At 38.6% G+C, this 15,186-nt stretch overlaps 1 protein-coding gene across 2 annotated transcripts in view; it reads right to left on the reverse strand.

The window, feature by feature from the left end:
* Positions 1-1,199: 1,199 nt before the first annotated feature.
* Positions 1,200-15,186, reverse strand: part of TMEM200C (transmembrane protein 200C) — a 52,746-nt gene continuing 38,759 nt past the window's right edge. For both annotated transcript variants that reach the window (XM_075270654.1, XM_075270655.1), the window contains exon 2: positions 1,200-4,002. In XM_075270654.1, the coding sequence (XP_075126755.1) occupies positions 2,332-3,966 (1,635 nt within the window). In that variant the 5' untranslated portion in view covers positions 3,967-4,002 and the 3' untranslated portion in view covers positions 1,200-2,331. The remainder of the gene's footprint in view (positions 4,003-15,186) is intronic.

The following is a 15,186-nucleotide window of genomic DNA, read 5'->3' on the forward strand; positions in this document are numbered from 1 at the left end:
AGCATGGTAATCTTCTCATAGAATATATACATCAAAACATTACTGTAAATAAAATGTTATTTATTTTCACATTACTGTCATGGTTTTTGTTCTTAACCTAACCAGTGGAATCACAGAAGGCGCACTTCTGACCAGGCGCCTTAACAAACTATTTGTCTATTGAATTGTATGCTTACCTTCTCTTCCTATGCAACACTGGTGCAGTTGTGCATTCTCCTATTGTCCTCCTGGTTTCCTGCTCTTGTTCCCAGAACTAGCAGTACCATAGAGAAGGAGCCAGAGAGCTGGGAAGATAATAGGAGAGACACACAGCCAGGGATTGCATAAACCTGGACACTATGTTGGATAGAGGGTGGGGGCTATTATTATTAATTGGGGAAAAAAACTTATCTGTTGGGGGCCCTAATATATATCTATGTGGGACAGCACTATCAGGGTACTATTATCTATGAGAGGTACTATTACCTGCGGGGGGAAAACAGTTAAGGCACTATTACCTGTAGGGGCTTTGGGTGCGGTACTATTACCTGTAGGGCGACACTGTTACCTATGTGGGGGATTATGACCTTTAGGTGGAGCATTACTTCCTATGGGGGACTATTACTCATGTGGGGGAGAGGTCACTATTAACTCTGTGTGGGGTGGCACTTTTACCTGTATGAGGTCACTATTACATGGAGGGTGGCAGAACTATTAAAGATTAATACATATGTATGGGGAGACTATTAGTGCACTATTACCTATATACCTATTTGTTGCCTATATGGATGGCACAAGAGCGCTAAAATTTCTTTATTGTACCAATGGGTAATTCAAGATAGCCAGCGATGCAGCTAAAAGTTAGGCAAGGGCTACACAGCCAATTTGGCAGCAACTCCCATCACTTCACCCCTGAATGGAACCATGACTGCAATGATGTATACCTCTTCATGTAGATACTAAGAAACATTGGTGGATCCCGCTGACCTATCATAGAATCTATGCAATTTCTTTAGTTGTGGACAGCAATAATAATCTGCCTACTGTGCTATTCTAGCCTTCAAAAACATTGGAAACCAAAAAGAATGGAACATCATAACATCAAAGTGATTAGAGCCTAAATATTACACAATAAGGACATCAGTTGAGGTATTGGTTAAATAGTAGAGTCTACTTGGAATAAACCAGAAGCATCACTGAGAAAATGAAGATTTGTTTCCATAAAAGCGGTTATCTTAGCTCCAGTCTAAATGTCATTTGAAATGAATTTCACATAAATATGTCGCTGCAGGACAAACATTTGCAAAGCAAACTGTGTTCTTTGTAATAACGCTTTTGTACATTGTTGTAATAAAATGATTTATTTTATTTGCTTTATTGTTATTGTTATTATAAAGGATCTTGATAATAGAAAACATCAAAAGGCTGACATTCTGACAAATGGGCCAATGATGCAAATCTACATTGAGTAAATATGAAATGTAGCAAAAATACATTTTATCATGCAATTCACTTAATTTCCATGTAAAGAAATTAAAGTCTATGGTAGCTAGCAAAGAGATCTCTAATTTATTATATACTCTGCATTTCAAGTCTGCTTGTAGCACAATTGTTTGCATGCCATTATTAAAATACTGCAAGAGGTTCAGAAAAATAAAAACATGAAATTAACAAAAATACATTTTGGTGCATGTGATATAGTTCAATGTAAACATTTCTTAAAAGAGTTGATTTTATTATTATTATTAATGCTGTCAGTAATTTATAACCATAACACCCAATATAACAATGTATTACAGGAGGTTCAAAATCTTCGAAAATAAAAATCTGAATAAATCTAACAGTCCCACAAAAACAATTTAAATCTGTCCTTTGTCCATCTTTTAAAAGGTATTTGAGAATATTTCTGTCAATAAAGCAATGATAAAACTTCTAAAATAGCTTCTCCAAAAATAAAATAATTCAGTTAATCCAGTAGGTAGACAGACTTGCTGCCTAAGCGTTTGAGTAAGCCAAACTAAATTGCCATAACCAAGCAATTACAGTACTGACATGCCATCAGCAGGAAAAAGATCTACCATAGCCAAAAATGAAGTGCACAGCTATTATCAAAATAATCTATCTCATTTCATGTTAAGAGCTTAAGATGGGCTTTTTCCAAGTTTATTAATACAGTTTGGTTTCAATCATACATACAGTTACAATCAGATGTTTGTGACGGTTATCAATACGTATGACAACTGTTGACACTGCAGATCTTTGGATATTGGCAAGCTCCATGTAAAACAGCATATTCCGGAACTTTGTGTGAATAAATCTCAGAGTGGATTTTGCTATAATTTCATTTGTGCCTTAAATACTTGTGTTATCTAGATCATCCTCTTCAGAGTTAGCATGAGACCTGGAGAGCATCAACAGTTTCTCTTTATTAGTGTACTGCTTCTGAAGATGTACTACATGTTCTGTGCTGGTATCTTCCAAGGGAATGTCTATGTCTATAGTCTTGGAATCCTCACAGTCCTCCTGGGTTTTATTGGCTGAGGTGTCTATAGACTCAAAGGAGGTTCCTGCCTCCTCCAGATGAACATAGCCCTTATTGCTTGATTGGTCAGACCCTGAGCTCTGCGAATCTCTTCTTATTAATGGTGCTGTCGTAAGAGAATCCACAAGAACTGCAGTCTTTGTTTTGCCAAATGGAGAGGTTCTCACCAGAAGGCTACAGTCTAAATCTGTGCTACTTAAAGACTGGCTACCTAAGTCTGACAATAGACCAGGTGACATAGGTCTCCTGAAGTCTGGCAGACAGCTTGTGCTCTGGCGCCTTAAGGGTAGTTTTCTATGGGTTTTGGGAATTTCCCAATTTAAGTCTACATGGCTAAAATTTTTCAAACTTAATTCAATCTCTCCTTTCTGTACTTCTTTGGCACTTTTACCTTCCCCAGGTTCTTCCTTCTTCTCCAACAGACAGCTATCTAACTTCACAATTGGCAATGTAAATGCACTAAGAGAATGGCCAACAATGGAATTTGTGCTGCTTCTACCCCACCTCAAATCCGGTGAACCTGCAAGTGAATCATTGTCATGTCCCCTCCCAGAAATTCTGTCAAATGGTAAAGCAGAGTTTGACCTCTCCCTGTAAATACTGTATACTGCCTCATTCATGTTGGAGTCCTCTGCTGCATGACGATGTACCTTTGGAGAAGACGTCCTTGTTTCCCTAGGATTCGGAGGAGAAAATGAAATTGTACCACCAAGAGCAGAATGCCAAGAGCTCTTGGCTAACATAGCAGCTCCAAAAGGATCTCCAGCTTTTCCATCCATGCCCCGTGATTGCACATAATTTACAAAGCCATTCAGCGGAGCTCCATCCTTGCATTTCATGCCGTGGACATCAATCACTGTAGAATAAAGATCCCTCAGGTTAATAATCTTAGTTTTCTTGTCTCTGTTTTCATGAAGAACCGCATTTGCACAAATAAATAGAAATATTCCAATGCCCATTATTAGAGGACCAAAGACTTTAAGATTATCCGAGTGTAAGTATCCAGAAAACAGACCTGCAAGAAAACCAGAAGATCCAGAAGATGTTTTTTGCTGACGGCTTCTTAAGTTTGTGTCATTTACTTTGAAGGTATTAGCTCCTTGACTGTTGTGATGGCTCCAGGATAGGTTTCTACTAGCACTGCTTATATTTGTATCCCCTGATGATAATTTGGCTTTATTCGTCCCTAGACCTCCATGATATACTGAATGACTTTTTGGCCAATATCCCATAACAGCCATGGCAATTCCAACAAGAAGTACTAAAATTCCACATAGCGCAATTAACCCAGAAACAGAACAAAGTTTAAGTTTTCCTTTCACTACCACCACATCATTCTTGCGCTTCTTTTTTGCTTTCCGCTTGCGTTTTGGAGGTTGGGTTTTAGTTCTGAGAGGATCCTGTTTCCGGGCAGAGATCCTCAACAGACCTCCAGTGGCGATCATGCCGGCCTCAGATCTTCTGATAAATCACTCCAGCTCCTATGGAATGAAAATAAATATACATGGTTACATAGTTGGCTAAAAAATACAAATGTCCACTAGGTTCAACAGTTTTATGCCTATAAACCCATACTGATCTAGAGGAAGGCAAAAACCACTTTATTAATTGCAAACACCAAATGCACCATTAAGTGGAAAACATTCCCTCTCGACACCTGCTGGAAATCGGACAGATCCACCATTAATACCAGTGGCCCTGTATATTGTGGTTTACAGGGTAGATATTTAGCCCTTTCAAAACTTGCCATACTTTCCATCATAACTAAATTCTACAAAGGCATATTCCATAATTTTACAGTTTGGACAGTAAAGTAATGCCTGAAAACTTGGTGATGAAATTGAACTTTTAAACCGCAAGCAATGACAATAATAATAATAATAATAATAATAATAATAATAATAATTATTATTATTATTACTTTTACATTTTGGCATCTTTTTTATGAACAGTAATGTCTCCAACTCCAAAATAAAAATATTAAATATATACAGTATATATAATTAATATTTTATAATTAATTAACAAGCCCATCCAGTTTAGCCTATTATCCTGCAATGCTGATTTAATAAAATCCCCAGAAAGTAAAAGTAAGTCTCTTCACCTTAGTACATATAATAAATGACTGTATCTATGGTGGTATCGACCATAGTTCACAATTAGTTACCACTAAATGCACGTCAAACAATGGCAAGTTCAGGTGTAGCCCGGCTATTAGTGGTAAACCATGAGTGGTATCCACAACCGCCAACACAGGTAATAGCACAAATAAGACATTATATTGTCTTATAAGATGAACCACTTGTCAGTCTGTGCCTATTTTAAAATGATCTTTAGAATTGCAGACATTCACCATGGTTCCTGCGATATTTTAATAAATAAGACACAGATATCCAGATATATGAAATTGACAGTTTTTCTCTAATGCCAGAACTTGTCTATAGCTGTACTGCCAACCTGTATATGAGCCAAGTACACTGTAGCAGGAATGAAAGGCTTAGAACTTATGTTGCTGTCATTTATATAGTGATTCTACAAACTCATCTTATCATATTGTACCTACCCTGTTTCCCCAAAAATCCCCCGAAAGTAAGACATAGCAGAGGTTTTGTTGAATTGCCTAATATAAGACACCCCCCAAAAGTAAGACATCCCCAATAATAATAATCTTTCTGTGCAAAGATTGTATGAAGGAAAACATTGCAACCGGCTGAACACTGTGCGCGATGTTCCGTGTGCACAGGCATGCCGCTACCATACATTGAATCCACTGTTCCTGCTGCCCACTGTGCAAATCATTGTATGCTAATCATTGTATGCAGTGGGGGATCCACTCTCCCAGCTCATCCCATAGCAGCAGGAACAGTGTATACAACGTACGGTATCACAGCAGACGACTTTCCTGTGCACACAGAGCACGGCACACAACGTTCAGCCGGCTGCAATGTTTTTCTTCACATAGTCTTTGCGCAGCAAGCTCATCTCAGCATAGCACAGTGGTGGAAGCAGCACACAAAACTAAAATAAGACATCACCTGAAAATAAGACATAGCATATCTTTAGAACCAAAATTTAATATAAGACACTGTCTTATTTTTGGGGAAACATGGTATATATACTGTCTCCCACTGCACATAGTTCCACCATGTCTGTGGAGTCAGAGTCAGAGTAGTTTTGGGTGGCATATGAGTCGGCAAAACTGTACTCAACGTCCAGCTTCACAATCAAAATATTAAATACTATATAGTATTAATAGTGTACAATTCATGTATTCAATGCATAGGTTGTTGGATATTTACATTCAGGCAACTGAGAAAAGTTTGGAGATATTAATGATATAAGAAACATTGATCACAGTGACAAAGTGACTATTCTACCTGTATATAGGCTCAAAAGCATTATAACAATATGACTGTTTGGTGTAATGGCTGTATACACCCTTTTTCTTTGTTTCTGTTCCCTTATTAGATATCATTTTGCTAATTAGGTTTCAGCCCAACCTATTGGAATGCCTTAGTCCAAGACTTCATTATTTATATTGTTTAACGTAATCTGAATAAACTTTGCTGCTTTAAAAGATAGTTAAACTAATGGAAAATTGAGTGCATAATACAAAGGAAATATGTTGTTGGACACATTACACTGTAAAATGTAGCCATTAATAATGACAAGTAAATATACAATGAAAGCATTAAGCACCAAATTATTGGTGAAAGCTCAATAAAATATAGCATGTCAGAGTTAATGGACATAGTTGTATTACAGTCTTGCCTTGCCTCAACATCAAAATTCAGGGAGAGCAACAGCTAAATGGCTGAACACATCAGTAAGAAATAACATTTAGAATTGTAACCACAACTACTAAGCCTAGAAATTGGTCCCGTGATTAAAGGGGTTGTCTGGGAAAAATTGATCCTTCTACTTTAAGCTATACACTCCCCCCCCCCCCGCCTACTCTAAGCTAAACAGCTCCCCCCGCCTATTCTAAGCTAGGCAGCTCTCCCCACCTACTCTAAGCTATAGATCCCCTACTATAAGCTATACCCCCACTGCCTAATCAAAGCGATATCCCCCGCCTAGGCTAAGCTAAACAGCTCCCCCCGCCTACTCTAAGCTAAACTGCTCCCCCCACCTACTCTATGCTATACACCCCCTACTATAAACTATACCCCCACTGCCTAATCTAAACTATACCCCCCACCTAGGCTAAGCTAAACAGCTCCCCCCGCCTACTCTAAGCTAAACTGCTCCCCCCACCTACTCTATGCTATACACCCCCTACTATAAACTATACCCCCACTGCCTAATCTAAACTATACCCCCCGCCTAGGCTAAGCTAAACAGCTTCCCCTGCCTACCTTCTAAATTACTTAGTGTACCAAAAATCTCTTTATCTAGTACGCCAGGACAGTCATGTAACTTCCCCAGCACATTTTCCGATTTTCCAGTGACATTCCAGGAAACAGAACGTCACCTATACTAAACCACCGCCCCACTCTATCATACTTACATTACGTCACTTTCCTTCACAATAATATGCATCCAGTTTCATAAGGATTTTTTTCTTATTTGAATCTTACAGAAAAAATTTGGCGTTATCCATTGGACTCCAAATTCAAACATATATATGCAGTATGACTGGTTCAGCGCCTTCAAACTATGAAATTGTATGGCATCTATGCACTAGATGAATCCATTGAAGAAAAATATATTTAGGGTGTAGTGCTCAGTTTCCCAGGATTGTGTCCGTAAGCACTTTCCAAAGATACCTTTCTTATTCCATGTTGCAGCGCCATTTCCATAAAAATGCAAGATTTATTCTTCTGCAAATTAGCTGCATAGGCCTTTAGGGACAGTTCATCTCCTGCAGGGGCTTTCATCTTTTATCTAGATAATCACCCCTAAATTACTGTACTGACATCTTCCACTAGGTCTGTAGTTATGGCTGACTCTAGCACTGAGAGTGAAGCTCACAGGGAATATACAGTATGTGTCGCCATAGTATAATCCACCAGGTGATATATTAGCTATATAACACAGAATCTGATGGAGCATCAGATTCATATGGAACTTAACAAACAAAAAACCCTCCATATGTCTCTGTAAGTAATCCAAGGCGCATAGAGTAAGATTTCCCCCATTATAAAACAAAACCATGTAAGAGAGTCTATACAATGTCACACAAATACGGATGCCGTCATACCATGCTCTGTTGGGTATTGTTTCTGGTAAATATTCTTCTTTATAACCAATTAAATGTATCTGAAATTAGATTTTGCAACACTGTGAGCAAGGACTGAGGGCTTACAATTCACGTACAGTGCTGAGCTACAGAATATGTTGGCGCCGTGTAAAAAACAGGACATCATTTTTCTATAATACTATGTTACGGATGGAACGTTGCGTGAATGGTAGCCTCTCACAGGCACATATGTAATATTTTTTTACAATGACCCTTTTAGATTGCTATAGCTATAGGGATGTACATTATGGCAATCTGTTTTTGTTAGGGTGCTCATTTTCGATACAGATGAAAAATTGTACTATTACTCTCAGTCTGCGGCCCTTCCTTCAGTTACCATGACAGCCAGCATTGGCCTGTATGCACTGTCAGATGCGTCCACGATACATTGTAACCCTGATCTCTTTCTACATCTGCTTTCAGCACTCTCTTAAAGTGGTTAGCAGTGGCTTAGGCTTCTAGGACCAGAGGAATGAATATGGACCATGTAAGAGATCTATTGTTCCAGTTCTGACAAGGTTATTACCCTCATTTCATTTCATAGCTCTACCCTAAAATGGTCAAAAAAAATATAGGGGAAATTACAATAACTTCATAAGACTGCTGAAATAACGAATATTGCCAGGGTGCTAGCGGTTAGCCCAGCATTTCCAGTGCAGTTACCATTCAGACAAGGATGACACAAATGGCACCTCTACTATAGAGTGGCTTTCTGTTCTCTCATGTAGGGAGCCTTCACTGTGACATCCATATGTCATATATTATAATCTGCGGCATATATGCATGTCTGCTTGTCTCTTATGCAGTTTCTTCTTCCCCTAAATCAATTTGCACATCTTACCCCTCATTCACATCTGCATTTGTATTACGTCTGGGAGAGTCCGCATATGGACCCCCCTGAACAGAATACCAAGCGCAATTGCAAGCGCTGTGCAGAAAAAGTACACGGACCCCATAGACTATAATGGGGTCCGTGTGCTTACCGCGTGCTGCCCGCATGGAACATGCAGACAGGAAAGTAGATAGTGAAGTACTTTCCAGTCGCATGTTCTGAGCGGAGATCTGGTGGCAAGCACACGGACCCCATTATAGTCTATGGGGATCCGTGTGCTTTTACTGAACAGCGCTTGCAATTGTGTTTGGTATTCCATTCAGGGGTTCCCCATGCGGACTCCCCTGGACGGAATACAAAAGCAGATGTGAACCAACCCTTAGACTTCTATTTCCAGCTGATATATCGATATATGCAAGTTTGTTTGTTTGTTTGTTTTTTTTTTAGGTTAGTGCCGAATTAAATAATAGCTTATAATTGCTAGTAACTTCTACAGTTAGTGCTAGTTTTTAGCTGCCTCCATATAAAGAAATGACCACCAAAAGGCGTGCAGATGGCATGGCCTCACAGACAATAGCTTTGATCCATACAATTCAGTTTAACAATCCTCTCCATATAACAGTAAGTGTATAGTCAAGTTTACAATCCAACATGTATGCCGCATGCTCTAAAATAGACTGGAAGTCCCCATAGAGATTTGACAAATATGTGCTGGAAAATGTTTTGGCTCCATAAAAACTGCCATAAGCCAAAAGTAGTAACATATTTTATGATTTATCCTGTAGTTTGCTTGAACTGAAACCCTTTATGCGATTATCTCTGTGCTGCTAGTTTTACTTTATTAAGAGTATACAGGAATTGTTCACAAACCGCATTGCCCACACTTCATGGATAAAGTCACTTTTAAACCCATGAATATAGTGTTGAAGGGGCAGTCAGCGGATTTGTGAACCTTCCTTATTTTGTCAAAATGCAATCCTGTTCCTAAGAAAAACAACTTTTAATCCATATGCCAATGATTTATTCAGCACAGCCAGAGCTTGCCGATGCCACCAGAGCACTCTTTTTCTTCTGCAATTGCCACCCAAGTTGCCTCCTAAAAAAAGATTGACAGGTCTCATTGAGGTGATGGGTGCTCTAAGTGACAAATCCATGCCCTGGGTACACATATTGTATTTTGACACTAAAAAGGTATGTTCATTGTGCCACCATCTTCCCTGTACCACAGCATATATATGTTTTAGAAGTGATTCTGATGGTAGTTGATTCACTTTCTGTCAATAGAGGCCACCATATTGTGAAGGTTGTAATTATGTAATGTATGAAAAAGCTGAATGCTAGATATAGTTGCTTATGCTTGAAACTGATGTAATGCTATATGATAAGATGGCGCCTGCAGGACGGGTGCAAGAATAACAAATGCTTGGCTTGTTGCCACAAGACAGCTCCCCAAGGTTACCACGCAGGACCAGGAGTAGCTGGTTATATATGGCAGTGCTTAAACTTTTTCTGTTTGATTGAGATGTACCATACCAATCAGGAATGAATTTGAAAACTTACGTTGTTGTTATCTCTCTTCCTTTCTCTGCTGCTATTTAACCCCACGTTGTTTTAATAAAAGTGCGTCTGTATTTCCTCCTTGGTTGAGTGAGGAACTAATACCAACATTGTGTGTCTGGTGTCATTTTGTTACTGCTGGCACTCAGCCTAATTAATGAGGACCATAATAGTTGCCCAGGATTATTGATCAATTAGTCAGAAACATGGCTTTGACATTATCAATATCAATCCAAACCCACAGATAGAAAATTTAAAGTCAACTGAACCAGTCAGTGTTTTCATGAATCGGTGACTCTGTTGCTCTTTTTGTCAATATGCCAATAAGATTTTTGGAGTAATGAGGGCTGTGCTACTTAGCTCTTTGGAGTAACAGCACAAAGCTAATTTACATATTCAAAAAACCTGCAATATCCTTGTAACAGAGGTGCATATTCACAAGGCAAAAATCACTCTCTTATTCCGATGCCCCTAACCTATCTATCTGCAGGGATTGTTGATATACTGGGTTCTAGTGACAGATTCTCTCTAAAGGGATTCTCTTATAAAGAATCACTTTTAACTAACCCTTATGTGGGTGATCATAGCAGGTTAAGTACTTCCCTTAAATGACCTTTCATGTATTGCATGGTTGGATCAAGTCTGCCAGAGCAAAAACCATTTCTTACAGAGAAACTCCTTGTTCTGGTTCATAGGTGAAGGTCCTTTTTGGGTGACCCCTTTATGACATCCTAGGGCAGTGCAAAGGACATAGTGATGATCACTCAGGAGCAGGACTCATTACAGTATAGTCATCTTAGTAATAATGAGCACTGCACCAGTTTGTACATCACATGACCAGGACAGATTTACAGCAGTGAAGGATCCAATACTACAACAGCAAACCTGTGAAGAATTAAGATTTATTTTCTGAAACTGAAATACCTATGGGAAACATGGTTGTTTTTCAGTCTGCAGGAACTCTGTGTTTAGTCAAAGTAGCACAAGCATTAACACAGCTATTGCCATGGCCCTTGTGGACGACAACTTAAAACAAGAATAACCTAAACAATATTCAGCTGTAAAAGAAAAGCTCCCTGGCCATATATACCAGTCTGTAAATAAAAATAAGATCAAGGAATGAATGCTATGACAAAGGCATAGTTAGAGCATTTCCCACAAAGAAGATGGTCCATCACAAAAGCAACATATAGCCATACACTTATAGCCATGTACTTATAGCCATACACTTACAATATATCCATAAACTTATAGCCATACACTTATATCCATACACTTACAGTATATTCATAGACTTATATCCATGCACTGATATTCATAAACTTATATCCATACACTTATATCCATACACTTATAGCCATGCACTTATAGCCATACACTTATAGCCATATACTTTTATATCTAATCTCTTAATTTCGTTGACTCAATGCTCACAGCATAACATGTTGTTAGCAAAGAAGCAAGAACACATTTGTCCCATGGACTTCTTAAGATGACATCTGACATTGAGAGATGTTGAAGGATCCTTCAATGCTATAAACAATCAACTCAGTAATGGAAGGTCAGGAAATATTTGCAGCCATAGTTATACAAACATCAATCCTTTGTGACTAGTTAAATCCACATTCATTCCTGTAATAGGCTATTACTATAAATATGTAACTGTTCCCTAGAAGAAAATGTAAATTATTACAACATCTGAACAAAAAAAAGAAACTTCATTAAACAGTTAAAGGAGTGGAATACACACGGAATGGCTTTGTGTCCTTCTCCAAAGCTATGTAAGTAAATGGTGTACTACCCCGACAGAGTTGTATTCGTCATACGGCACAACTTATTGTATGTTCTTTGTGATAAACTTACTATATAATCTTAAAGGTGTAATTTGATCTCCAGTTTCTTATGAAATCAATTCATCACAATATAGCGATATACTGGAAAAAGCCTTGAAAAGCTGCAATTTACCCCAACATCACTGGTTGCTCTGCATAGACATAAATATGATAGTATCACAGTTAGGATGGTTTTAAAAGGACATATGTCCATCAAGTTCAACCAAAGGATGGGAAAGGCCATGACTGAAGGTATAAGCGTTCTATATATTTCCATTTGCATCAAAGATGTTTTGCTGCAAAAAGGCATTTAAGACTTTTTTTTTTTTTTAAAGCTGTTAGCTGTTTCCAGCTCCTGGGTAGGCTATTCCACAGATTCACAGTCCTTACAGTGAGAAAGCCTTGTCATCTCTGGAGATTTTTTTTTCTTCATACAGAGAGAGTGCCTTCTTGTCTTTGAGGGGATTTTATATGGAACAGCGTTTTCCCATATTTCTCCTATGGACCATTTATACAATATTACAGGTTTAGCTCGAGGTTAAACATTACTCTCCTTTAATCTCTCCTCGTAACTGAGGTCCTCCATGCCCCCTATCAGTTTTGTGGTCCATTGAACCATTTCCAAGTCTAGAACATCCTTTCTATGAATTGGCGCCCAGAACGGAACTGCATATTCCAGATGGGGCTGCATCAATGACTTATAAAGTGGTAATATTACATTCTTATCCCCGAGGTCATATACCCTTTAACAGAAGACAATATCCTGTTGGCTTTAGAAGCAGCTCACTGACATTGCATGCATCATAAAATCACATTGTTTTTAGAAAAGCTGCTTAACTTGTGATAACCATATCTGGACATGTCAAGCCAAGAGGACAGATAAGAAACTACAAATCTGTATAGAAAACCTAGAATCTAGACGATAACACCTTAATAAAATTCAGTGCAGTGTTAAGCTGATCTCTCCAGCAGTGATCATCTGTTATCACTGTAGGAAGCAGAAGGCTTTGCATTTTGGCACGTACACTGGGTTCAGATGTCCATATGCCCTAATAGAGTAATCTTTATGAGACAATCATTTTAATTATTGTGTAATGGAAAGCTTAGTATCTTTCTACAATATTTTCTATTTCAGTTCCCCGCCTTTTCCTACACACTGACCGAAAGTATAAAAAAAACAACTAAACACTACTTTGTTACAAAGAATCAGTATGAGTAGAATCTAAAGTTAAAGCACTCCCCATTTTTTTTTGGTATCTCGCTACCAATAGTTTAGCTTTGACTTTACTTTTCTATCAGCAATGGTGAGGTCACTATAGGCAGCTGTGTGATGTCATCCCTGGTCTGATAATAGACTGACAATAGGGCACAGCTTGCTCTGCTATGCACATAGGAGGTCAGGCTTCATTGTGTAGCTGACTTCCTAAGAACTACAGGACAGTATGAACTCCTCCTGGCAGCTCACAGACCCCAGCCCACCAATCTTTCTGTTCATTGCTATGTACTGCTATTTTTATGGACAGATTGCTAATAATGATCTATCCTTAGAATAGGTATCAAATAGGTGAGGGACTGAACACAAGCAGTAGGCAGAGGAAACAGATTGAAGCTACATCACATAGGAATACACTAGGACTTATAGGAGAGCATTTTGGCATCACTGACTTATTACTTGTTGCCCCAATGCAAACTGAGCTAGCTGTGACAAGACGTTGCCCCTTCTTTTTCTGGCAAGCTGAAGGCATCATGGGAAATGTTTGCCACTATTGGGAAGCCATATCAATGAAAAGAATCAAGATGGAAGACAAGCCATAAATGGCACATCAAATAAGACCGGTATACATAAAACATTCTCTGCATTATTCTTAAATAATAGCATATGGGGCACATACAAGGCTGGAGTGCTTCTCTATGGATATTTAGCTTACTGATGAGTAACCAGCATGCATACAGTTCTGTCCATCTCTGAGCCATGAGATGAATTATACAAGTAACAATAATTCATGTTCTTCAGGGGTAGACTATCAATGTATGATTGGTGAAGGTAAATTCCTGGGACTTGATGATCAGCAGCTCCACACGGTGCATTTAGGTAAATGGATCTGGGCTCCAGTATAAGACACGGCCCACATGCCCACCTTAAAGAGGCACAATCATTATGCATTCATTTAGTGTCAGTCCTACTCAATTACATATTCTATAAGAAAAAAAAAAAGTAAGTTCCTTAGGGGCCATATCACCAATGGCCCCCTAAGCTATAGTGGGCCATTGGTGACATAGTCAACACATATGCTCTGTGTCAGATTGCAGTCTTGCTGCCAAGAAAATGAACTATCAATGAATGATAATGAGCTGTTTGGGGCAGCCAGGGCACTACTTCATCTGCTGGAGCCTTATATGAATTTTCCTCTCTCTCATGTATACTTGAATGTTTTTATGGAAGTTTCTGGAATAAGAGACTGCCTTTTAAGAATACTTTGGTGAATGCCCTCTTTTTTGATCTTTTTCTATTCTGTAGTGCATCTGCTGGAGTCCCCTGTGGTCAGTGACCTGTCAGAAATATGTGCTCTAGTAGATATGGCCACTCACACTACATAAGCCCTGAATAGAAAAATAAAAAAGTTACAGCTTTTGGAAGACAGGCTGTAAAAAAACCCCTGCAAAAATGAAAAATGGCTGTACTAGGAAGAGGTTAAATGCTGATTTTTCTCGGCAACATGATTGTACCTTGACACAACAACAGTATATTCTCCATGCCACTAACAACTCCTTCAACAATTCCTACAACACAAGACATTTTTCTATTTTTCTGTATATAATTACAATATTTTACTCCGCTACCATGTGCTGTTCTTGCTAATGTGTTTCATTGGATAACACGTATTAATAAGACCTCACTATGCTACCAGATACTGTAAATTACATTACAAAGCATTAATGGAGAGAGCTGGAGAGTACAGTACATTTGCAGACCTATGAAATGTTTTATGTACAAGCAGGAGACAAATTCTTGTTTGCGCATCACACAATATAAAAAAACCTGCAGGGTTAACAGAACAAATAGTAAGCTCATGTAGCAATATAAAGAGATCTGCCCTACTGCTAATGTGTTTCTAAAGCTCTTCAAGCCATTTGGTAATAGGACATGAAAAGGCAATGTGAACGCTCCTAGCAATTTTGGTGTGGGGGTAGGTTGGCAATG

Source organism: Leptodactylus fuscus, chromosome 4, assembly GCF_031893055.1.
Source record: "Leptodactylus fuscus isolate aLepFus1 chromosome 4, aLepFus1.hap2, whole genome shotgun sequence".
NCBI classification, from domain to species: domain Eukaryota; kingdom Metazoa; phylum Chordata; class Amphibia; order Anura; family Leptodactylidae; genus Leptodactylus; species Leptodactylus fuscus.